Below are 27068 nucleotides of genomic sequence, written 5' to 3' on the forward strand. Positions count from 1 at the left end.
CCACAGGATGTTTTTGTGCTGGTCAAGGGCAGTCAAGTCTGAGGAGAACCAGGGGCTATATCGGTTCTTAGTTCTGTATTTTTTGAATGGGGCATGTTTATTTAAGATTGAGAGGAAATTACTTTTAAGGAACAACCAGGCATCCTCTACTGACGGAATGAGATCTATATCCAGGATACCTGGGCCAGGTCAATTAGGAAGGCCTGCTCGCTAAAGTGTTTTAGGGTTTTTTGACAGTGATGAGGGGTGGTCGTTTGACCGCGGACCCGTTACGGACGCAGGCAATAAGGCAGTGATCGCTGAGATCCTGGTTGAAGACAGCTGAGGTGTATTTAGAGGGTATGTTAGTCAGGATGATATCTATGAGGGTACCCATGTTTACGGATTTAGGGTTGTACCTGGTAGGTTCGTTGATAATTTTCGTGAGGTTGAGGGCATCTAGTTTGGATTGTAGGATGGCCGGGGTATTAAGCATATCCCAATTTTTTTATTTTTTATTTTTTTTATTTTTTTTTTGTCATTTAGCAGACGCTCTTATCCAGAGCGACTTACAGGAGCAAGTAGGGTTAAGTGCCTTGCTCAAGGGCACATCGACAGATTTTTCACCTAGTCGGCTCGGGGATTAGAACCAGCGACCTTTCGGTTACTGGCACAATGCTCTTAACCACTAAGCTACTTGTCACCAAGCAGTACGAACTCTGAGGATAAATGGGGGGCAATCAATTCACATATGGTGTCCAGGGCACAGCTGGGGGCTGAGGGGGGTCTGTAGCAAGCGGCAACAGTGAGAGACTTATTTCTGGAAAGGTGGATTTTTAGAAGTAGAAGCTCAAACTGTTTGGGCACAGACCTGGATAGTATGATAGAGCTCTGCAGGCTATCTCTACAGTAGATTGCAACTCCACCCCCTTTGGCAGTTCTATCTAGACGGAAAATGTTATAGTTGGGGATGGACATTTCAGAATTTTTGGTGGCCTTCCTGAGCCAGGATTCAGACACTGCTAGAACATCAGGGTTGGCGGTGTGTGCTAACGCAGTGAATAACTCAAACTTAGGAAGTAGACTTCTGATATTTACGTGCAAGAAACCAAGACTTTTGCGATTACAGAAGTCAGCAAATGATAGCGCCTGGGGAGTAGGAGTGATACTGAGGGCTGCAGGGCCTGGGTTAGCCTCTACATCACCAGAGGAACAGAGGAGGACTAGAATAAGGATACGGCTAAAGGCTTTAAGAACTGGTCTTCTAGTGCGTTGGGTACATAGAATAAAGGGGGCAGATTTCTGGGTGTTGTAGAAAAGATTCAGGGCATTATGTACAGACAAGGATATGGAAGGATATGAGTAAAGTGGAGGTAAACCTAAGCGTTGGGTAACAATGAAAGAGATAGTATCACTAGAGGCACCAATTGAGTCGGTCTCCGCGTGTATAGGGGGTGGGACAAAGGAGCTATCTAAGGCAGGTTTAGCTGGGCTGGGGGATCTACAGTGAAATAGTACAATTAGAAATAACCGAAACAACAATAAGCTAACCATGTTTGGGCTGAGGCTAAACATAAACAGGATGTAGTACCGTAAAAAGGAACAGTCCAGCAGACATCAGCTGTATAGCTGAGTTATCATAAGGTCCGGTGAACAGCAATAGGATAGTTCGGAGGCTGCTAAAGCACTAGCGAGTAAGAGGCCACGGCTAGCGTGTGCTAGCGGGCCGGGGCTAGCAGATGGAATCTTCGTGGTCGACGTCGTAACCACATCAGACGATTTCGTCGGCAGACCAGTCGTGTAGGATCGGCGGGGCTCCGTGTCAACACTAGGTGGTCCCGTCCGGTTGACAGAGAGGTAGATAGCCGGGAGATGGGCCTAGCTCAGGATGATTAGCCAGACCACAGCGTCCATTTTGTTGCAGCTAGCTGGTAGCGATGAATCCGGAGTTAAAGGTCCAGTGATTCAGTGATTCCGGCAGAAAAACTGATATGTTCTGGGTCGATCCCGCGCTGTGCAGACTGGCCGAATATCCGGTGATTAATATCCAATGATTAAATTAATCCTGCAGAAAAAAATCCAATGTTCTGGGTGAAATACCGCTAGCTGTTGCTAATAGCAAGTAGCTAGTTAGCTGGCTAGCTAGTTTCAAATGGAGATTCTAGATAAAAGGTAAGTCAATAATAGAATCCGTTCCACATTGAGTGAGGCGGGTTGCAGGAAAGTATATGCTAAGGAGTTGCAAAGTAGCTAAAAAGTAGTAAGTAGTTGAAAAGTTGCTAATTAGCTAAAATGCTAAAGTTGTCCGTGATGAGATTCGAACTCGCAACCTTTGGGTTGCTAGACATTCATGTTACTTTCGTTTTTGCCTTAAGTAACCATCCGTCTTAAGTAACCACAGGAAGCGTAACAAAGCATACTAAAAATTGTTATTGGATTTACATACAGAATAATACGAAATGCTCTGAGACCATGTTCCCCCTGTTATTTACATTTACATTTACATTTTAGTCATTTAGCAGACGCTCTTATCCAGAGCGACTTACAGGAGCAATGGTGAGAGGTTAGCATGTATTGGGGGTATGATATTTGTGCATTGGTAACTTTCTCACTCATCATTATTCAACATTAGTTCAGAATTATCCGTAATCATGGTAGCATCCCCATTAATATAAAAGTGTTTAGAAACATATTCTTTTCGTATTTGCAATAAAAGTGACTCCAAAATGACAATACATTATTTACCATTCATTTTTATTGGGAACAAAATAATCTGAAACACAACCAAAACAAACAGCAAATGCATCCAACAAATTTGTAGAAATTTGATGTAGTCATTGCGTGTTATGAATATGGGACCAAATACTTCCCTTTTTATTACACATTTGTCCCAACACTTTTGCTCCCCTAAAATGGGGGGACTATGTACAGAAAGTACTGTAGTTTCTAAACGGTTGCAAGCGCCATGCTCTACCAACTGAGCTACATGGGACAATCTAATGCAATAAAGGCCCACAATGGCCACAAACAAGTGCGTTCAAACTCCAATGCGCGCACGCCCTCTTTTGGTAAACATTTAGGCTATGCATAAATGAACAGCCTACTTAGCTACAATAACAGGGTATTTACTTTTAGATTGTAATAATTGCTTGAATTTGCAGGCCTATTGAATAATGTGTTATGGCAAAATGCACTGTTTATTTACCATGTCAGATAAGGTGTAGGCTATAGACCAATATCTGTAGGAGCTGTCAATACACTCACCTATCATTTTGCATATTTGGAAACTGTGCTAAGTCTTGCAGAGGCTTTAAACATTGGCATTCGTGCAAAGGGCTGTTCCAAGGTAGCTGCTAAGACTAAAATCTTAGGCTATTTTCCCTTATTAGCCATCTTACCAGCTCCTTTCCTCGCTGTGTTCATGACCTACCTATTCAGATATGGGAAGTAAAGCTGCAGGGTACATTGTTAAATACATTTCGGTATGGTCAACTACCAAGGTAAAATTTGTTTTATATTGGACATTCGCAGTAGGGATGCGTGGGTAAAATCACTGGGCAAGCCATATTACAACCTATGTGTTGTGATAGTTGTGTTGTTTGCTCTATAACCTGTTAATTCATATGCCTTGCGACTGTGATATATAGGCCTAAAGGCCGAGACAATAAGAAGACACAGTGGCAGAATAAATTAAATCACACCTTTGTTTTATCACAAAACCGGATAGCAACCTCTGTCCAGTGAAGTCCACAAAGCATATCGCACGTACAGTAACAGACAGTTACATTACCTTTTCGGACCACTAAACAACTACTGATTTAGAACCACAGAGAGTTACCGCTGGTCGCAAAGAAAACAGGTGCTGCCTCCACTATTCCAGCACCATTTCAACTTCAACATCATCAAATCACCACTGCTTAGTCTAATACAGTGACAACTAAAAGATACCAAAAACAAAACAATTTAGTTCAATCAAGGTAAGCTAAATATTATGTGGCTGTCCATGGTTCTGATTTCTGTGCGCGCGTGTGTGTGTGCGTTCGCGCAAGTAGAAAAACGTGATGACTCACCATCCTCCTCTCTTTCGTGTTGACAAACCGGTCTATAACTCTGTCATACAGTACATGCTTTTATTTTTTGTTGTCTTAGGCTACCTGGCTAAAATGCTTGCTCGCTAGCCTAACTTCCATTCATGGGCAACGTTAACTAGTTAACATTAGCCAGGTAGCCTAAGACAACAAAAAATAAAAGCGTGTACTGTATGACATAGTTATAGACCATTCTACATCTAGCTACATATTGAACTTCCATCCTCTCAGGCCAGAGGCACAACAATGTATGAATTAATGGCTAATTTAGGAAAGGGCCAATTTACCGGAGGACAACAACACAACTAGATGCAACAATTCAAGTTGTTTCTGTCAATGAGGTATGCTCTCAATGGGATTTGATAGGAGTGACACCAAATCCAAACTGGCTTCTCTTGACACTTTTTTTTTGGTGCTCCAGGACCATTCACAGTTTAGCTAATTTTTTAGACTTTTTTTGTCGAGGGAGGCCAGATGCTCGCTGGCTTCCCTTGCCTTTAATGCTACGGTTGGCAACAATGTCATACTCGTTTGGACCAGACAGCATCAGATAGACGGCCTACACCTAGAGAGCCAGAGGGGCGCTTTTTGCTCGCTCGGATGATTTCTCCTCTGAGATACATTCAGCCTCTTGTGATTTGAAGGGAAATTATGAAACACTGAGAGACGAAAGATAAATAGTTTTTTTTTTTTTGTTGGGGGGTTCTCAGCGTTGATACAGCGATATATGTTTTAGCAGTTGTTAAACTGCCTAGTTCGAAATTGCCGCTGGTATAGGCATGCAACGCCCATCTGGCGATCCAAGATAGCGGCTGAGGTGGCAAATTGGTTTAAATGACACGAGGAGAAAATGATTGTCTGTTATAGTAAGCGTTTCTCTTGTTCCTTCCTTAATGACCTTCCGTATACCGTCCCAACAAGAAGGCTGAGGGAAGGGCTTTCTCGAATTTTCACCAGAGAATTGCCAGAAAACGACTGAAGAGAAGTTCTGTGGAGGGTGCAAGATCAAGTCCTGACCAGGTAAAACGGATTGTTGATCTACATGTCTGCACCTGTAATGGGCTCTGAGGTGCAGGGTTGCAGTCAGATGTTGTGGGTTTATGTATCCTGTTCAAGTTCAGTTTTGTTTTATATCCAGCAAGCTGGTCCAGCATATATCAAACAAATGAATGGCTAAAAAATATGTAACTTTTTCCAGGTAATTTATTTGCATGTTATAGGCTACAATCATCCAGGTATCATCTGAGAGGTGGTTTTGACTGCAAGGTATATGTGAAGAGCCTAACCAATGGTTTTTACTTGCATAGGCCAAAAGGCTGTTTTACAAAAGCTGTGTAATTAATAGCTTAGGCTGTGAGATGCTTTTCTGTAATTTTATGCATATCAAGTGGCCATCAGGTTTTGTTCAATTCAATTTGGCTAGGCCTACTTATTCCAAATTATAAACCTGGTGGTGTGTTAAACCTGGTGGTTTGAGCCCTGAATGCTGATGTGTGGTTCGAGTCCTGAATGCTGATTGGCTGAAAGTCGTGGTATATCAGACCATATACCATGGGTATGACAAAAAAAGTACTATTTACTGGTCTAATTACGTTGGTAACCAGTTTATAATAGCAATAAGGCACCTCGGGGGTTTGTGGTAGGCTGGGTTGTGTCCTGTGTAAGAACAGCCATTAGCCGTGGTATATTGGCCATATACCACACCTCCTCGGGCATTATAGCTTAAATATATCCTACAGTAGACCTATTATAATCGGCATTGTTATTTCCAAAAACCTGGATATGTGGAACAAATGGATAGTCAAGTAATATGTCTGCCAGAATGCTCTGAAGTTGTTAGTAGTGGATGATGCCAGTAAAAGATAGAATGGGCTATAAATTGACAATGGCATTGAGAAAAATGTGTTAAAATTAATTGTAATGAAGGGAAAAGGTAATGATGTGACCACAAGCAACAAAGTGGATTTGTCTGTATAGCCTATAATATTTTGATATCAGCAGCAGAGGATAATACAATATTTGGTTATAGTCTTACCGGTTTCTTCCTATAGATGGCGCCTGTTGATCACAAGAGATAGTCTACGGTAATCTGTTGATCAACGGTGTGTTCACTTTGCTGAGCCGGGGCCATACAATTATATGGGAGGAGGCATGCCAGGCGTTTTTTCACTGGGAGCTCCATTAGCAAATGTTTACGGTCAGCGTTTTCTTCTTGTGGGCACAATTTATTTCGTTCGGAAGTGAGAGCAGAGCTTGCTACCTGAGCTGCGTAGACTACAACAACAATCCGATCCAGCCTACCTGAACGCAAGGGTGCGCTGGATAGAACAACACCGGGAAAAGACACGGACAAACGCATTCCGTGAAGATACCTTATTCTCTGCTCTTTGAGATGTAGGTAAGAACGCTTTTAGTAGACTTTTTCAATTTGTTTTTACTAAAACACGTTAGGCTAGCTATGTACTTTACATTTAGTATATTTCAACCAGCACAAACAGGTAACGTTGTTAGCCTGCTAATTTAGCTAGCTCGGCTTTTTCTTCAGTGAGTGTTTTGATTGTAAACAGCCCATAATACAGCCAGCATAACGTTACTCTCGTGGTAGCCTCACAGGTTTCTTGAATTTGCATTGTAAATGGTAACGGAACAAAACAACCGATGCACATTTGTGATAATGTACGCGTGTATTTTGTAAACGATTCTGAATGCCTTTTGCGCGCTGGGTGCTGTATATGGAGAGAACGCAACAATTATGGGATGAACTTTGGAAAACACGTGCTTCCCTGTGGCTGACTCGCACTGTGGAATGTTATGGGAGTGGAATGTGGTGATTGTTTTCCATTTCTCTTGTACTTGGATTTGTTACTTTAATGTTATGAAATTCAGTTCCACCGTTCACTCTGGAATTCAATGTTTGTGGGTGTCGAATAATATCAGCAGTGGAAATATAAGCTATATTCACTGGCGCATAACCTTTGCCCTGGTTATCTGTTTGCCCACCGAAGTTGGCCAACCAAACTCATACAGCATGGTGAAACTTTTCAGTTTTTGTAATGATGACCAACCTTATCAGACATAAAACATTCGCATCAGTTACTGCAGTCTATTCATTTGCAATCATGCGCAGTTAGGCCTACTATTTGACTGGGTCAATAACATCTTAAAAATGTAGGTTAGGATTGTCTACGCTCTATGTCTCAAACGTGAGTCTACCTCCTGATTCCATTGTCACTGCTGCTCGGAGATGGAGAATATCCATGCAATATAGGCCAACCCGTGAAATGGCTACATTTGTGTAACAAAGTGATTTTAATTGTTATTCTGTGACAGATGATCTAATGCCAAAGGAAAGCCATGCTTGGCTGCAAATACGAAGGCACGTAAGGAAGTCATTGACTGACTGTCTTTGTGGGAGAGGGAGGGTTGTCCTGCTCTTCCCCACTCGGGTGGAAAATTGGATAGATGGTTGGAGTGTGCATCAGAGGCACACAAACAATTTATTCTGTCTAGGGTTGTATCCAGATTTTCATACCGTTTCTGTACCATACCAGGGTATACTGTATTACCGAATGTGCACACAAGGGGCACTATTTCACAAAAAATAGATACATATTTATTTAGTTTGGGGGGGACACACAATGACAAAGGCAACAGGGATCTTGATCCAGGAGGGGATTGCATGTCTCTGCTGGAACCAAGAAGCTTGATCTTGACATCTAGCTTCTTAACTAGCAAGTTAGTAAACCAAATGCATAGCTGGAGCCCTGAGCTGGATATAATTTATTTTACACAACTTATATACGCTACATGACCAAAAGTATGTGGACACCTGCTTGTCGAACATCTCATTCCAAAATCAAGCGCATTAATATGGAGTTGGTTCCCCCTTTGCTGCTATAACAGCCTCCACTCGTCTGGGAAGGCTTTCCACTAGATGTTGGAACATTGCTGCGGGGACTTGCTTCCATTCATCCACAAGCATTAGTGAGGTCGTGCACTGATGTTGAGTGATTAGGCCTGGCTCGCAGTCGGCGTTCCAATTCATCCCAAATGTTTTCGATGGGGTTGAGGTCAAGGCTCTGTGCAGGCCAGTCAAGTTCTTCTACACCGATCTCAACAAACCATTTCTGTGTAGACCTTGCTTTGTGCACGGCGGCATTGTCATGCTGAAACAGGAACGAGCCTTCCCCAAACTGTTGCCACAAAGTTGGAAGCACAGAATCTTCTAGAATGTAATTGTATGCTGTAGCGTTAAGATTTCCCTTCACTGGAACTAAGGGGCCTAGCCCGAACCATGAAAAACAGCCCCAGACCATTATTCCTCCTCCACCAAACTTTAGTTGTCACTATGCATTCGGGCAGGTAGCGTTCTCCTGGCATCCGCCAAACCCAGATTTGTCAGTCGGACTGCCAGATGGTAAAGCGTGATTCATCACTCCAGAGAATGCGTTTCCACTGCTCCAGAGTCCAATAACGGCGAGCTTTACACCACTCCAGCTGACACTTGGCATTGCACATGGTGATCTTAGGCTTGTGTGCGGCTGCTCGGCCATGGAAACCCATTTTATGAAGCTCCTGACGAACAGTTATTGTGCTGACGTTGCTTCCAGAGGCAGTTTGGAGCTCGGTAGTGAGTGTTGCGACCGAGGACAGACGGTTTTTACACTCTTCAGCACTTGGCGGTCCCGTTCTGTGAGCTTGTGTGGCCTACCACTTCGCGGCTGAGCCGTTGTTGCTCCTAGACGTTTCCACTTCACAATAACAGCACTTACAGTTGACCAGGGCAGCTCTAGCAGGACAGAAATTTGACGAACTGACTTGTTGGAAAGGTGGCATCCTATGACGGTGCCACATTGAGTCACTGAGCTCTTCAGTAAGGCCATTCTACTGCCAATGTTTGTCTATGGAGATTGCATGTCTGTGTGCTCGATTTTATACACCTGTCAGCGATGGGTGTGGCTGAAATAGCTGAATCCACTAATTTGAAGGGGTATCCACATACTTTTGTATCTATAGTGTGTGTGTATATATAATTGTTTTTTTTACGGTATTGAAAATCATACTGTCTGTATTTTGAAAAACCCGGTATACGGTGTATCGCCCAAGCCTTCTTCTGTCCTTGGAGGAGGATCTCCACGGCTCTTGAAACCAAAGCCTGCACAGCACAATCATCTTGTATGGTATCTTGTATTGTCCAACCCTTTCGTCTGACTGTATTGTTCATAAATGGGGGGCTTTTCCCTCAGATCCTCATATCATGAGTCAGTGAGTAATATGTGAAAGCAGATGAAGGTGCGTGGTGGGCAGAAGTGCAGGTATCTAGTGGTTTATGTCTATTGAAGAGAGGCTTTTGTATGATTCATTCGCACACTGATGTCACCAGGCAGTCTCAGGGGGAGTGGGGCAGTGAGCTGTTGCAGCCTAGTTAATTGGCTTGTTCTTGGAAAAGCACAGTCGTGCAGCATGCGTTCATGCTCATTCACATACACGCAGAAGCAGGCACACACACCAATACACGCAATCAGACATGCAGATAAACACACACTCAACCTCAGCTAGACACACACGCATCAATGCATGCATACCCTCACACTCAACTAAAACCCCAAACCCCTCGTCAGACCTGGTAATAGAGTGGTGAGGAGGAGGAGTAGTCTACTATGTACGGAAGCGACTTCGCCATTTATTTTCTGTATTCAGGTTCACTTAAACATCTTTTTAAGCTTTGTTTTACTATTAACATTTACAGCTGTATATCGATTCGCTCTCCTTAAATATTTGTCATCTGACGTATTCGTTTGTCTCTGAATTGTTTAATCAAACTTCTCGCCGCCAGCTCCAGATATCAGGGCATAAAAACTATAATCTGTGTCCTGAATTAGTCTAGTGCGCATGTGCGCCCAGCTATATCCTGTGCCAAGCTTGTTTTCCCTGGCTAAACTAGCTGGCTAACTGAACTATGCTAGTTTTCATTGCCAAACGTCATAAATACTGCACCCTCCACTTGAAAACTCCATTGCTAGTTAATTCGCAGGAAAGAAAATTTAATGATTTGTTGTTTTGTTGAATAAATAGTCATGACTGGTTTGAGCTATCTGTTGTGTCGTGAGACAACGGCGGCGAAGGATATCATTGCTACTTAACACAAATCCAAGTTCGGTTTTGAGATCCATTGTTGTAAGGTTAGCTGGACATTTGTCTTTTCTTGGAACTGTAGCAACGGGTAGCCTCTTACCGCTTGGCTCGATGGGATATGTAGTGATTTTGCCAACACAGCCAGATATGTACACAGTGTTGTACCCGTACCCTTTTTTAAACTGACTATCGTATTTGTTGATTTAAATCTGACTTTATTAGTATAATGAGTAATCCAGGAATGGCACAAGTTAATTGACATGAGAACTTGAGAAAATAGCAACTTCAGAGCGCCAATGGCTAAATTACTTCATGTCCGCAGAGCTCCTCCTCCTCGCCACTTTATGCTCCGGGCTGGTCAGATCTGCTGTAGTCATGGTAACCCCACAGGGGCCTAGGGGATCAAAGCTTTCGCTGAGCCATCCCAGGAGATTTTCCTCTCTCTCTCTGTCCCTCTCTCTCGATGTCATATGTGTACTCTGGCTTGGACAAAGGCGAGTCTTCTCTTTCTTGTCCTCTCCTCTTTCTTTGTAGCTGGGGTTACCCCTACTACAATGAGTCCTAGTGATGTTTTCATATAACCCTAGTCCTCAATTTTGTCTCAGATTATACCAGGCCAGAACTTCGATGGTTTTAGCCTACACATTTTTACATTATAACCATATGAACTATTGTAGCTGTGAAGCTGTTGACTCAACTCACATTCTTAATATGAAGCAGTTCTCACACAGAAAAGCTTGTCTGTTTGCTTTGCTTATTCGCCTAATCCCTTTGTTGTTTTGGTGGCTCTGTTTTGCATCGTTTTGTTTTGACTGATTTGTGGATTTGGGAAAGCTGCATGCAAAATGTTTTTTTATTTAAAGAGAAAGTTCTGTCTAGCCCCAATTCAGACTTACACAGCAATGTCATTTTAGAGAATTTGGTAGTACGTCCAACCGGCCTCACAACCGCAGACCACGTGTAACCACGCCAGCCAGGACCTCCATATCCAGCCTCTTCAACCGCGAGATCGTCTGAGACCAGCCACCTGGACAGCTGATGAAACTGGGGGTTTGCTCAACCGAATACTTTCTGCACAAACTGTTAGAAACTGTCTCAGGGAAGCTCATCTGCGTGCTTGTCGTCCTCATCAAGGTCTTGACCTGACTGCAGTTTGGCGTCGTAACCAACTTCAGTGGGCAAATGCTCACCTTCAATGGCCACTGGCACGCTGGAGAAGTGTGCGCTTCACGGATGAATCCTGGTTTCAACTGTACCGGGCAGATGGCAGACAGCGTGTATGACATTGTGTGGGTGAGCAGTTTGCTGATGTCAATATTGTGAACAGAGTGCCCCATGGTGGCCGTAACAAGATCCTGAGGCCCGTTGTTGTGCCATTCATCTGCCGCCATGTTTCAGCTTGATAATGCACGGCCCTATGTTGCAAGGATCTCTACACAATTCCTGGATTGTCCCAGTTCTTCCATGGCCTACATACTCACCAGACATATCACCCATTGAGCATGTTTGGCATGCTCTGGATCGAAGTGTACAACAATGTGTTCTAGTTCCCGCCAATGTCCAGCAACTTTGCACAGCCATTGAGGAGTGGGACAACATTCCACAGGCCACAATCAACAGCCTGATCAACTTTATGTGAAAGAGATGTCGCGCTGCATGAGGCAAATGGTGGCCACACCAAATACTGTCTGGTTTTCTGATCCACACCCCTACCTTTTTTTTTAAAGGTATCTGTGACCAACATATGTTTATCTGTATTCCCAGTCATGTGAAGTCCATAGATTAGGGCCTAATTAATTTATTTTAATTGACAGATTTCCTTATGAACTGTAATTCAGTAAAATCTTTGAAATTGTTGCATGTTGAGTTTTATTTTTGTTCAATGTATTTTGATAAAATAATTACATTATTAGTGGGTCTTATGGTTGTGGAAGGCTTATACAGTGCCTTCAGAAAGTATTCACACCCCTTGACTTTTCCACATTTTGTTGTTACAGCCTGAATTTAAAATAGATTAAATTGAGATTTGTTTTCACTTGCCTACACACAATACCCCGTAATGTCAAAGTGGAATTATGTTATTCAAAATATTTACAAATTTATAAAAAATGAAAAGCTGAAATGTCTTGAGTCAAGTATTCAACCCCTTTTATTATGGCAAGTCTAAATAAGTGCATGGACTTACTGTGTGCAATAATGGTGTTTTAGCATGATTTTTGAACGACTACCTCATCTCTGTACCCCACACATACAGATAATTGTAAGGTCCCTCAGTCAAACAGTGAATATCGAACGCAGATTCAACCACACAGACCAGGGAGGTTTTCCAATGCCTCACAAAGAAGGGCACCTATTGGTTGTTATTATTTTAAAGGCAGACATTGAATATCCCTTTGAGCATGGTGAAATTATTAATTACACTTTGGATAATGTATCGATGCACCCAGTCGCTACAAAGATACAGGCGTCCTTCCTAACTCGGTTGCCGGAGAGGAAGGAAACTGCTCAGGGATTTCACCATGACGCCAATGGTGACTATAAAACAGTTACAGAGTTGAATGGCTGTGATAGGAGAAAACTGAGCAGTATGAAAAATGTATGCACTCACTAACTGTAAGTTGCTCTGGATAAGAGCGTCTGCTAAATGACTAAAATGTAAATGAACAAAAATACAAACGCAACATGTGAAGTGTTGGACTCATGTTTTATGAGCTGAAATAAAAGGTCTCAGAAATGTTCCATACGCACAAAAAGCTTATTTCTTTCATTTCGTGTACAAATTGGTTTACTTCCCTGTTAGTGAGCATTTCTCCTTTGCTAAGATAATCCATCCATGTGACAGGTGTGGCATATCAAGAAGCTGATCATTACACAGGTGCACCTTGTGCTGGGGACAATAACAGGCCCCTCTAAAATGTGCAGTTTTGTCACACAACACAATGCCACAGATGTCTCAAGTTTGGAGGGAGCGTGCAATTGGCATGCTGACTGCAGGAATGTCCACCAGAGCTGTTGCCAGAGAATTGAATGTTCATTTCTCTACCATAAGCTGCCTCCGTCGTGTTAGAGAATTTGGCAGTTCGTCCAACCGGCCTCACAACCGCAGACCACGCCAACCCAGGACCACCACATCCGGCTTCTTAATCTGTGGGATTGTCTGAGAGGGGGGTGCTGAGGGGTATTTCTGTCTGTAATAAAGTGGGGGAAAACTCGTTCTGATTGGCTGGGCCTGGCTCCCCAGTGGGTGGGCCTGGCTCCCAATTGGGTAGCCCTATACCCTCCCAGGCCCACCCATTGCTGCGCACCTGCCCAGTCATGTGAAATCCATAGATAAGGACCTAATTAATTACAATTGACTGATTTCCTTATATGAACTGTAACTCAGTAAAATCTTTGAAATTGTTGCATGTTGCGTTTATATTTTTGTTCAGTATATATCTCTATTTTTCGTGGGAATACTTTGGAACAGCTTTCCAAAATTTTGAACAGTAAAACAAAAAATGCTCAAACTTGGGGGGCCAAATAAAATCGCTGCCAGTTGGGTAACCCTGACTTCGGACATCCAATTTTGTTGTTTTTCTATTAACAAAGTATGATTTTAAGAGCAAAAACCTGAATACAGGGACAAATCTGGAACCTGGAAAAACTAAATGGAGAAAAGGGAATTTGGGGAAAACAAAATGGAATTAGTCAAAAAATAAAATGGATGTTTTTGGGGCCCTAATTACCTTGCACGATAGATATCAATGAAATTGTTGGTAATACCTTTCCCTTTATCAAAAGGTTCATCTTGTTGTGAGTAGCAGTCATTTCAACCTAGAGTAGGTCTTATCTGTATTTGTCACTGAACCTCCATGATGTTCCTTATATTAAATAGAATTTCAAAGTGATAGTTAAGTCAAATCAGTTTCAGGCGTTTCTCTAGTTGTAACCAACATTACTGTATTTCGTATTGCATGAATCATTTATGTAATTTGGGTTATTCCATGAGGTTTCTAGTAACGTTTTCCCCTGAACAGCCTGTGTTGGCATTGCCTACTTGTAGATTAAATATACTAGTCCATGAAGTAATTCAGGGATATCCCATGCAGACTGGTGACGACTGATTTGGACATGTTTTTCTGGGTCACACCATTTCATTTTAACTCTGTCACATGAAGTGATCACTCACTATAGAACCCATCGGGTTGATGGTGCCTTATGATGCGTACTTATGATCTGTGTTGGAGGAAGTGGCCTCTACCCCCCCCAGTGCCAAGGGTGTACTGCTCTTCTCTGACCCTCCCTCCTCTGACTCCATCTCTCTCTCGCTGTTTTTCTCTCTCCTTCAGATGCGATGACGGCTGGCTCCAGAGACCAGAGGAAGTGGCTTTTGCCTCAGTGCTCCCCCCACAGACCCAGTCTTTGACACAGACGAGCACCGGAAACTTTTCGCCAGACGCTAGCTCCCAAGCATTGATTTTGCTCTCCCTCCTCTTTGGGTCGTCATGGAACACCAACGCCTACTCTTTATCCTCGTGGTAATTCTAGGGGTTATGCGTACATGTGTGGCCAGGCTGACCCCCCGGGTCTCCTTTCCTATGGGTAAGTCAAACACTTTTTATGGTCTTGTTAGCTCCTCGATTGTGAATATGAACTTTGAAATCCAGTGATACATTTCAGTGCTTTCATTTAGTCTCACTGTCTTGAAATAAAGTGACACTCGCTTAAAGCAAAGTACTTTGCAGCTGTGATATGCTCCAGTGACTGTCTAGTTATGGATTTATTTTTTACTTAAGAACAGATAAGAAAGACACTCTTGGTTTAAATGCTTGTCTATCATGCCCTGCTTGGGCTGGAGAGACCCGCACAATCCACAGACATTTGCTTGTCCAATTTAACAATGCTCCTATACTCGTATCATGATATGAAAATGATAGTGATTCGGAATGGCACGGTAAGTATTCTCTGTTATGGTGGTTACCATTGGAGCTCTGGTAGTAACTGCATCCCTGATATGACTAGATAGAGGTTCAACAGGACCAACTAAGGGTCAGAAGTGCAACAGCGCTAACAGGGTGGAAATGCGATCGTGAGCAACGAGCAACACTAAACATTTCTCTAACTGGGTGAGGGCGTTTCAGCCTTGTCGTGTTAGTTCAGTCCATTTTCAAGAATCAATCACTTACGAATGATCAATGCTGATTGCATACTTGTCTCTGAGCAAAGATGATTACTTCAGACTAGTGCCAAAATACACATCTTTGTCATCTGTATATGGTGATGCTGTCATTATGTGCACCTTGTATTGCTACTTCCAAAGTTGTCGCACGTGAGCCTATCACAGGCTCACGTGGGACAACTTTGAGTGGTCTGTTGTCGTCCATCATTTGTGGAAATTCTGGAGAGGGGAATGAAAGTTGAGCTGAACCGATGCTCCGTTGTCTCTCGTACAATGCACTGCTCTCTGCAATCTTAAGAAGAGCTCCTGAGTTTTGCCCCAACTAACAATGTACTAATGAGACAAGCATTATGGTTAATGAGGCAGCCAGCAGATGACATCCCAATGATTGAACTGTTCAGTTGCATGGTCTTCAAAGCTTGTATTCATTACTATCGTTAAAGTGGAACTGACAGCGATTTTAACTACTTTGCAGATATGAAACAAACAGACAATCATAATATCAGTGAAAAAGATCAAATTCCAAGTTTATGCTACAATACCAACTTAATAAGAGGTTTTTAAAATAGGTTCTATATACAGTGGGGGAAAAAAGTATTTAGTCAGCCACCAATTGTGCAAGTTCTCCCACTTAAAAAGATGAGAGAGGCCTGTAATTTTCATCATAGTCAACTATGACAGACAAATTGAGAATTTTTTTTCCAGAAAATCTCATTGTAGGATTTTTAATGAATTTATTTGCAAATTATGGTGGAAAATAAGTATTTGGTCACCTACAAACAAGCAAGATTTCTGGCTCTCACAGACCTGTAACTTCTTTAAGAGGCTCCTCTGTCCTCCACTCGTTACCTGTATTAATGGCACCTTTTTGAACTTGTTATCAGTATAAAAGACACCTGTCCACAACCTCAAACAGTCACACTCCAAACTCCACTATGGCCAAGACCAAAGAGCTGTCAAAGGACACCAGAAACAAAATTGTAGACCTGCACCAGGCTGGGAAGACTGAATCTGCAATAGGTAAGCAGCTTGGTTTGAAGAAATCAACTGTGGGAGCAATTATTAGGAAATGGAAGACATACAAGACCACTGATAATCTCCCTCGATCTGGGGCTCCACGCAAGATCTCACCCCGTGGGGTCAAAATGATCACAAGAAAGGTGAGCAAAAATCCCAGAACCACACGGGGGGACCTAGTGAATGACCTGCAGAGAGCTGGGACCAAAGTAACAAAGCCTACCATCAGTAACACACTACGCCGCCAGGGACTCAAATCCTGCAGTGCCAGATGTGTCCCCCTGCTTAAGCCAGTACATGTCCAGGCCCGTCTGAAGTTTGCTAGAGTGCATTTGGATGATCCAGAAGAGGATTGGGAGAATGTCATATGGTCAGATGAAACCAAAATATAACCTTTTGGTAAAAACTCAACTCGTCGTGTTTGGAGGACAAAGAATGCTGAGTTGCATCCAAAGAACACCATACCTACTGTGAAGCATGGGGGTGGAAACATCATGCTTTGGGGCTGTTTTTCTGCAAAGGGACCAGGACGACTGATCCGTGTAAAGGAAAGAATGAATGGGGCCGTGTATCGTGAGATTTTGAGTGAAAACCTCCTTCCATCAGCAAGGGCATTGAAGATGAAACGTGGCTGGGTCTTTCAGCATGACAATGATCCCAAACACACCGCCCAGGCAACGAAGGAGTGGCTTCGTAAGAAGCATTTCAAGGTCCTGGAGTGGCCTAGCCAGTCTCCAGATCTCAACCCCATAGAAAATCTTTGGAGGGAGTTGAAAGTCTGTGTTGGCCAGCGACAGCCCCAAAACATCACTGCTCTAGAGGAGATCTGCATGGAGGAATGGGCCAAAATACCAGCAACAGTGTGAAAACCTTGTGAAGACTTACAGAAAACGTTTGACCTGTGTCATTGCCAACAAAGGGTATATAACAATGTATTGAGAAACTTTTGTTATTGACCAAATACTTATTTTCCACCATAATTTGCAAATAAATTCATAAAAAATCCTACAATGTGATTTTCTGGATTTTTTTCCCTCATTTTTCTGTCATAGTTGACGTGTACCTATGATGAAAATTACAGGCCTCTCTCATCTTTAAGTGGGAGAACTTGCACAATTGGTGGCTGACTAAATACTTTTTTTTCCCTCTGTAAATGGGTTCTAATTCCATGACATGTAGACTAAGGCATTTTCAGAATAGATGGATGCAGTTCAATGGATGATTAATATAGCTAATTCACCAATACATTTCTTGGGATTGATATCAGGTTGTAAATCACAGCTTATCTGGTACAATTTTTTGTCTGTCTCCAGGCAGCCATTCGGGATGCACTGTTTCAGTTTTAATGACTAAATATCTTGGACAAAAACTGACTAAATTTAACTAAGGCTGGGAATGTCAATACAATCAAACTAGCAAGGGCAATGACCACAAGTCAGTCATAATGTGGCTAATAGGCTATCTTATCTATTTATGTAGTTATTTAGCACGCTAAAACACAGAGCCGTTAGCTAGCTAACTAGCTGCTGGGCAGATGTCCTGTCATTGGACGAGTGGGTGAGTGGCCCCAATATCGTTTTTTCGGTGGCTACAGCTAGAGATGCAGGTGCCATTTGGTTAGCTAACTAGAAATGTAAATTGCTTTGCTAGCTAGCTATGCTGAACTTGAACGACTATCCACAGTTAGCATATATTTTAGTTGTCAATCGAATGTATTTGGCATCGATCAAATGGGCGGGCAAGTTCCCATTCAGTTGTCAAAACGTGTGTTGGGACAAGCATGCATTTGCATTGGCTGGCAAGCTGCAGAAGGGCGAGCAGGCTACTATTCCCCATCGTTTATTAGTGCAATTCTGCCGGCCAACTACAAGTGGAAAAGTTTGAGAAGGTTTATTTATTGTTCCCTCTTTAGATTTTAGCTCATCTCGCTCTGGCTAACATTAGTTGTGAATCTTGTTGTGCATAGGCAACTGAGGGAGAGAGATCCTACTTGTTCATGGTTGTTCCATCAATAGGACTGTAAGAGGACTTCTGTGGTATTTACATATATGCAGAAATCCATTCAGGTGTATTTTGTTGGTTTTGGCGAATGCGTTCTAATCTAAAGTCGCGCTGTTGCTACTGCCTGTGAACACACAGTCCAGTTCAAAGTGAATGATGGCAGGCCCTTGTGGAAAATGGCTTATTTCCATAGGCCTACTGTAGCTCTGATTGGCTATGGCGTCCTGGACAAGACTGACACGTTTTTATTAGGTTTTATTTACTGCAGTGTCTATTAAATGTCTAAATGCACTGCTGCTTTCCCACTCTATATTGCCATAGAATAGTCACAAATGCCTTACTCTACGTCATTTCCAAACATTCTATGAAAGTATGAAAAGGTGAAAAGGACCATATACAAGTGCTCGCTTTTCAGAAAATGGAAACAAATATTCTTCCTGGGGGTGTATTTGAACAGATTTTAATAAGATTTAATGTTGCTAAAACGCTGTCAGTTCCACTTTAAGGGGCTGGGTATGACAAACAAACAGAATGTTGTAATATGGTTTTTAAACTTTCCGTTTTTGTTTGCTCCAGTTAAGTGTTGGAAGTTGGAACATAAAGTAAATAGTATCCACTGTTGGCCATTTGTTTGTATAACAATACTGTTCCTGTCTTAGTTTGTACTGAAAATGACTCCATTCCTGCTCAAATATCACGCAAAGCACAGTTTTCAATAGAAATGTAGCCTATCCTCTAAGCTTCCAGTTCTCTCAGCTGTTGAACCTATGTTTGGAATGTCAAACTAAATTTGTTCCTTATGTTTATGTTGAAGATGCAGCTAACCTCAAGGGATTGCCAGAAGGTTTCAGTTCAATGCGTCATCAGTGTTTACTGTGCAGATTGCTGAATCAGTTTCACTCATCTCTGCTTTGCTTTTTCTGCGGCCATTTCAGTGGCTTGTGTTTCGTTTAAAAAGCTGTGTTGGCCATTGAGACCAAGGCCCTAATGGATTTATACTTAACATCGGAAGTGAGTTGCCGAGAACTACTGAGTAAAACAGGGAATTAGTCTGCAGTGTCATCAATGCAATCGAGTAGGCCCCTGGCTTGCAAATATTACGGGGTAAGATGTGGACACTGGCACAATTTGGCAGACAGTTTCAGGTCCTATAATAATGTGCAGTTCATAGGGCCCTATAAAATCTGTTTTTAGTTTTTCCCCAATTTCTGTTTTCTCCATTTTGTTTTTCCAGGTTTCCATTTCCACCCCCAAAATTGCAGGTTTTCACTCAAAATCCCACTTATTTAATAGAACATCCAATGTAGTTTATGTTCTAAGTCCACAACAATGCTTAAACCATATCAGGAGACCACTTTTGAAGTCTGGGAGAAATATAATGCATTTAGATTTTTGGGTGTAGTTACCCTTTAATGCAAGTGCACACCAGCAAGAGACCGTTGTTTGGTTAGCAATGTTTCTGTAGTGCTCATGTGATTGCAGAGTTTGCTAAACAAATGGCCACTGGATTGATGCAAATAATCATATTCTGCCATATGCTACTTTGTAGTTAACATTTTAATTGAGAAGATTTTTGTGAAAGCCTTTCCATCTCTACCAGAAGACGTTTATCATTAGCATCATCGCTAATGGCTGCACAAAGTGTAGACGTGTGTGTGTGTGTGTGTGTGTGTGTGTGTGTACACACACACACGCACAGACCGGGGCATTCCTGTGCCCGTTTCAGAAAGTTGAAGGAAAATACAAATATAACACAAATGGAAGCCCAAACTGGGTCTGACTAGAAGAAAAGGAAGCGAAGATGACCTGATTTTGAGAAAAATAAATAAATGTGAAAGCGGATACATTTGCAGATGTGGGTGAAGCCTTTTGTTTTGATTCCTCTCTGTGGCCTGGTTCCGTTTGGGCACAGTATCAGATTAGGTTGCGTGAGTGTGTTTGTATGTTTTGCACAGGAATAGTACAAATGGGGTCACTCATACACTTTTTACAGTATCGTGCCGTCCCAAACCATTTTTTTTTGCTGGCTCAGATGCATCTTCTCACATTGTCCTTTTCAGCATGGTTTCAGCAACAGGCCGTTGCAGTACAGCTAAGCTCGGCTCAGTAGTGTGAAAAGGGTAAGCCTTTAGGCTTCCCTGGAAGCCTGGATTGAACTACTGGAAAAATGTCCATCCTCTTAGACGATGCCAACACCCCATTCAAGATCCATTTTCCCCACACTCAATGGTACAGCACAAACGCTAAGTTTAGAGTTGACTACACATCCTCCATCTCGGGACCCAAGATCAGCATCTCCGATGATGTTGAATGGGTAGGGTCTGGGGTTAGGGTCTGAAGGGATTAGGGTCTGGGGTGCTGATCTTGGATCAGTTCTTGAGAGGTGAAAGTAAACAAAGCTGCTCCAGGGTCTTTTCTTCTTCCAGAGCTCACTTAAGGAGGGTTGGAGGCAGGTAGGGGATTAGGGGACTTAATAGAAGCCTGTGGCGTCCCCGTCCTCCCATGCAGCTCGTAATAGGGATTAGCTCTGCTACCTGTAGCTGGGATGACCAAGAGAGCCTGCCAGGCTGATGCCTTAAAACCTGCCTGCTGCTTTAGCGGTTTGTTGTAGTCCTATTATTTTCTCATAATAACACTGCGTTATTGGAGTTTGTATATGGGAATCACCTAACTTATGAAAGCAGTTTGTCTTATGTTAGACCAGTGGTCAAATCAGTATGTTAGGTCATTAATGTTTTTCTCCCAGTTTGCCAGGCATAGCCTATTAACCTCAGTATCTATTTGTTGTTTAAAAAAAAAACATTTTACAAATGCTGGAGAATTGCCTGGCTTTAAGAATGTGGTGTAGAAATATTTACCTCAGTTTCTGCACCTTCCCGAAACACCTAAGTTGTGAATGTGCTTTCTGCTCACTCTCTGTTAGCTAAATGAGTACAAACTATTTTCTGATAGTGTCAGAGCCAAGAGCCATGGTTGAGACAGATGACCATTTTTACATGTTTACAAACTAAACTCCTCGTGACCCCACTTTGTGCTGTTTAGAATTCCACAGAATAGTGTTTGAGTTGGCCATTGGCGAGGACCTAAACCGATCACTTTTCACTAAGCTTTACAGAACTTGCTCGTTTTCGTTATGCTGACATGGGGATTTTTGGAGTTCCTCGTCTCGTTGGTTTTGAGGAAGTGCCCTCGGGTAGCGCATTGCTGCTGTTTTGCAAACTCTCACATCCTCATTTCCAGCAGGCTTTAGTTAACCACTCGGCCTCAGGCAGTGGGGCCTCAGTCGGCTGGAGCCAGCCACTAAGATGGTAGGTGTCACGCAACATGCAGAACATGAGTTGTGTACACATGCGTGCGCAAACACCCACACACATTTTATAGATCCATACGTTTTAATGAAATATGTTTTATTGGAGTGTGACACAATGAATCACACGAGTGTTGATATCATTAGAAATGGATGACCGTTACGGTAGTTATTTAGATTCAAAATGGCATCAAATTGCCAAGAGAAAGGGAGAAACAGTCCAGTATCCACAACTGTGTTCAGTGTGAGTGTGTGAGAAAATCTCTTAGGATGAACTTCCATTGAGGTCTCTTCATCTCCTCACTGAGACGAGCCTCAATCCTGTGTGTGCAGGCAGCTGAGGGATGATGACGAGCGCTGACAGGTACGGGACGGGATCCCTCCTAATCCCCAGGATGGCAGGTTTTATCTGCCATGTTGCGCAACACCCGCTCCTCCCCCACTCCACCCTCTTTCTAAATGGGTGACTGCTCACACAGTATCCCAGCCGTTGCTCATTCATGAGGAACTCACCCATGAGACATTACCCATAGAGCCACACCGTAGTCAGGAAATGCAGTATTCACTCAAATGTCTCACATGGCCAACTCTACGATGTGAAGTGTCTAAACTCTAATCAACTTAAGTGTATACTAGTTTTTAATTTTGTATTCACAGTTAAGGAGCTCATGGAGGTTTTGGGCTTCTGTGTTTTTGCCAATGGCACTTGCCTTGACACGAAAGTTAGATATTTTACTATTTCAAGTGAAGTCAGTGTGACTCTTTAAACTTAACTCCTCTCTTTAGCTCATATCCTGCCCCGTCTTCCACTCCAGCTGTGTTGAGTTAAAATACTGTACCTGTCCGAAGGCGCCATCCCTTCATCATGGGGTCAGATATGGGCTCTCTCTTAGTGCTCAGTTCTGGTTAATCCAGTAAGAACTGGACTCAGGCCAAACCATTTGTGTTCCAGATCTGTGTTCCAGATCTGTGTTCTAAGTGCCGTGTACACATACGCACGCACACACACAGCTAGAGGACAAAAAAAACTAACAAATAAAGTGACGTAATCAACGGCCAATGTTTACTTTTTTAATTGGGGCTATGACAGTCTATTACAAATCAGTCTGACAGTACTTTTGACAGTATTTCAAGCTGAAGGAAGTATGGTTTGATGTGACTGAAATGCGTCAGAATGGGAAGTTCAGAAGATCATCAGGCAATAATTGTGTATGATCTAATGTCTAGAGTGGAACATAATCATTGATGTTATTTTTCCCCCAGTCTGATTTAGTGCCTGGTCTTGTCCACTCTGTTCTAATGAGTCCTGCACAGCTTGTGGGCATTGTAAGGTAACAGAAGACACATACCTGTTCCTGAGAGTCTTATCTTTCAGTGATTGGTCATAATATTAAAAGATAGAGCCACATTTGTAGGAAGGGGAAGAAAGCACTCTGTTTATTACATCATTACATTTTAGTCATTTAGCAGACGCTCTTATCCAGAGCGACTTACAGGAGCAATTAGGGTTAAGTGCCTTGCTCAAGGGCACATTAACGTCATTTAGCAGACGCTCTTAGCCAGAGCGACTCACAAATTGGTGCGTTCACCCTATAGCCAGTGGGATAACCACTTTACAATTTGGGGGGGTTAGAAGGATTACTTTATCCTATCCCAGGTATTCCTTAAAGAGGTGGGGTTTCAAATGTCTCCGGAAGGTGGTGAGTGACTCCGCTGTCCTGGCGTCGTGAGGGAGCTTGTTCCACCATTGGGGTGCCAGAGCAGCGAACAGTTTTGACTGGGCTGAGCGGGAGCTATGCTTCCGCAGAGGAAGGGGAGCCAGCAGGCCAGAGGTGGATGAACGCAATGCCCTCGTTTGGGTGTAGGGACTGATCAGAGCCTAAAGGTACAGAGGTGCCGTTCCCCTCACTGCTCCATAGGCAAGCACCATGGTCTTGTAGCGGATGCGAGCTTCAACTGGAAGCCAGTGGAGTGTGCGGAGGAGGGGGGTGACGTGAGAGAACTTGGGAAGGTTGAACACCAGACGGGCTGCGGCATTCTGGATGAGTTGTAGGGGTTTAATGGCACAGGCAGGGAGGCCAGCCAACAGCGAGTTGCAGTAGTCCAGACGGGAGATGACAAGTGCCTGGATTAGGACCTGTGCTGCTTCCTGTGTAAGGCAGGGTCGTACTCTCCGAATGTTGTAGAGCATGAACCTGCAGGAGCGGGTCACCGCCTTGATGTTGGCGGAGAACGACAGGGTGTTGTCCAGGGTCACGCCTAGGCTCTTCGCACTCTGGGAGGAGGACACAGCGGAGTTGTCAACCGTGATGGCGAGATCATGGAACGGGCAGTCCTTCCCCGGGAGGAAGAGCAGCTCCGTCTTGCCAGGGTTCAGCTTGAGGTGGTGATCCGTCATCCATACTGATATGTCTGCCAGACATGCAGAGATGCGATTCGCCACCTGGTTATCAGAAGGGGGAAAGGAGAAGATTAGTTGTGTATCGTCAGCGTAGCAATGATATGAAAGGCCATGTGAGGATATGACAGAGCCAAGTGACTTGGTGTATAGGGAGAAAAGGAGAGGGCCTAGAACTGAGCCCTGGGGGACACCAGTGGTGAGAGCACGTGGTGCGGAGACAGCTTCGCCACGCCACTTGGTAGGAGCGACCGGTCAGGTAGGGACGCAATCCAGGAGTGAGCCGCGCCGGAGATGCCCAGCTCGGAGAGGGTGGAGAGGAGGATCTGATGGTTCACAGTATCAAAGGCAGCAGACAGGTCTAGAAGGACAAGAGCAGAGGAGAGAGAGTTAGCTTTAGCAGTGCGGAGAGTCTCCGTGACACAGAGAAGAGCAGTCTCAGTTGAATGACCAGTCCTGAAACCTGATTGGTTTGGATCAAGAAGGTCATTCTGAGAGAGATAGCAAGAGAGTTGGCTAAAGACGGCACGCTCAATAGTTTTGGAAAGAAAAGAAAGAAGGGATACTGGTCTGTAGTTGTTGACATCAGTGGGGTCGAGTGTTGGTTTTTTGAGAAGGGGAGCAACTCTCGCTCTCTTGAAGACGGAAGGGACATGGCCAGCGGTCAAGGATGAGTTGATCAGCGAGGTGAGGTAGGGGAGAAGGTCACCGGAGATGGTCTGGAGAAGGGAGGAGGGGATGGGGTCAAGCGGGCAGGTTGTTGGGCGGCCTGCAGTCACAAGTCGCAGGATTTTATCTGGAGAGAGAGGGGAGAAAGAAGTCAAAGCATAGGGTAGGGCAGTGTGAGCAGGACCAGCAGTGTCATTAGACTTAACAAACGAGGATCGGATGTCGTCAACCTTCTTTTTCAAAGTGGTTGACGAAGTCATCCACAGAGAGAGGAGGGGGGGGATTCAGGAGGGAGGAAAATGTGGCAAAGAGCTTCCTAGGGTTAGAGGCAGATGCTTGGAATTTAGAGTGGTAGAAGGTGGCCTTAGCAGCAGAAACAGATGAAGAAAATGTAGAGAGGAGGGAGTGAAAAGATGCCAGGTCGGCAGGGAGTTTAGTTTTCTTCCATTTCCGCTCCGCTGCCCGGAGCTCTGTTCTGTGAGCTCGCAATGAGTCATCAAGCCACGGAGCTGGAGGGGAGGACCGAGCCGGCCGGGAGGATAGGGGACACAGAGAGTCAAAGGATGCAGAAAGGGAGGAGAGGAGGGTTGAGGAGGCAGAATCAGGAGATTGGAGGGAGAAGGATTGAGCAGAGGGAAGAGATGATAGGATGGAAGAGGAGAGAGTAGTGGGAGAGAGAGAGCGAAGGTTGCGGCGGCGCATTACCATCTGTGTAGGGGCAGAGTGAGTAGTGTGGGAGGAGAGCGAGAGAGAAAAGGAAACAAAGTAGTGGTCGGAGACATGGAGGGGAGTTGCAGTGAGATTAGTAGAGGAGCAGCATCTAGTGAAGATGAGGTCAAGCGTATTGCCTGCCTTGTGAGTAGGGGGACGGTGAGAGGGTGAGGTCAAAAGAGGAGAGGAGTGGAAAGAAGGAGGCAGAGAGAAATGAGTCAAATGTGGACATAGGGAGGTTGAAATCCCCCAAAACTGTGAGGGGTGAGCCATCCTCAGGGAAGGAACTTATCAAGGCGTCAAGCTCATTGATGAACTCTCCAAGGGAACCTGGAGGGCGATAGATGACAAGGATATTAAGCTTAAATGGGCTAGTGACTGTGACAGCATGGAATTCAAATGAGGAGATAGACAGATGGGTTAGGGGAAAAATTGAGAATGTCCACTTGGGAGAGATGAGGATTCCTGTACCACCACCCCTCTGAAATGTTTATTACAACCGTCTCTAGCGGCTACCGGAGGTTACTGACTTAACCCTGTTTCTATGCCCAAGCACAATTTTTTTTCTACAACAGTTTCTCTCATGAAAAACGCTGCCATAGATCCTTCCCCTCACCCTCAGGCAAGGACATAGATCCTCATCCTACCCCACCCTAACTCCACCATGCAGCTGTAGGCTCACGCTGGGCCAAGAGGTACTCTATTATGGAAGCACACTACATTAGGATTTATTCACGTGCTGTTATCTTTTTCACACGCCGTTTTTCTTTTTCACTTAATGGAATAATCCACTCAAACAATATTTTTGTATTTTTTCCATTAGTCCACTGTTCATGCAGTCCCGACAGTTTCAGTGCCACTGTCTCTCTCACATGTTGTTTTTCTCTCACCCACATTTGCTCTCTGTCTCCTCTCTCTTTTTCCCTCTCTCCCCCCGGATATTTTCTCTCTCACAGGGCATATCTCTCTCTCTGTTATTATTATTATTATTTCTGTAAGTTTTACCCCCCTTTTTCTCCCCAATTTCGTGATTACGATCTTGTCTCATCGCTGCTACTCCCCAACAGGCTCGGGAGAGGCGAAGGTCGAGTCATGCGTCCTCTGAAACATGACCCGCCAAACCGCACTTCTTAACACCCACTCGCTTAACCTGAAAGCCAGCTGCACCAATGTGTCGGAGGAAACACTGTTCAACTGACGACCGAAGTCAGCCTGCAAGTGCCCGGCCCACCATGAGGAGTCGCTAGAGCGCGATGAGCCGAGTAAAGCCCCTCTGGTCAAACCCTCCCCTAACCCGGATGACGCTGGGCCAATTGTGCGCCGCCCTATGTGACTCCCGGTCACAGCCGGTAGTGACGCCGCAACACTGCGATGCAGTGCCTTAAACAGCTGCGCAACTCGGGAGGCCTTCTCGCTCTCTCTTATTCATTCACGTGTATTGCCATCCTCCCATTTCCTGGAGCAACCACTTCCGTGACTGAGTGAGAATCCCAGTGGAGGACCATATCCCTGTTGAAGCACAGAGCTCTCAGACCACACTCATCATTACTGGGCACATCTCCCGCTCCCTGGGGTGGGCAGAAAGCACACTGGGAGATTCTC

General features: G+C 44.0%; 1 protein-coding gene across 3 annotated transcripts in view; it reads left to right on the forward strand.

The window, feature by feature from the left end:
- The first annotated feature begins 6180 nt into the window (after positions 1 to 6180).
- LOC121586914 (semaphorin-4A) overlaps positions 6181 to 27068 on the forward strand; it is a 49069-nt gene continuing 28181 nt past the window's right edge. Inside the window, exons 1-2 of one of the 3 annotated variants that reach the window (XM_041903966.2) lie at positions 6181 to 6465; positions 14534 to 14786. In XM_041903966.2, the coding sequence (XP_041759900.1) occupies positions 14690 to 14786 (97 nt within the window). In that variant the 5' untranslated portion in view covers positions 6181 to 6465; positions 14534 to 14689. The remainder of the gene's footprint in view (positions 6466 to 14533; positions 14787 to 27068) is intronic. The other 2 variants (XM_041903967.2, XM_041903968.2) reach the window with 2 other exon arrangements.

This window comes from Coregonus clupeaformis, chromosome 17 (assembly GCF_020615455.1).
Source record: "Coregonus clupeaformis isolate EN_2021a chromosome 17, ASM2061545v1, whole genome shotgun sequence".
NCBI classification, from domain to species: domain Eukaryota; kingdom Metazoa; phylum Chordata; class Actinopteri; order Salmoniformes; family Salmonidae; genus Coregonus; species Coregonus clupeaformis.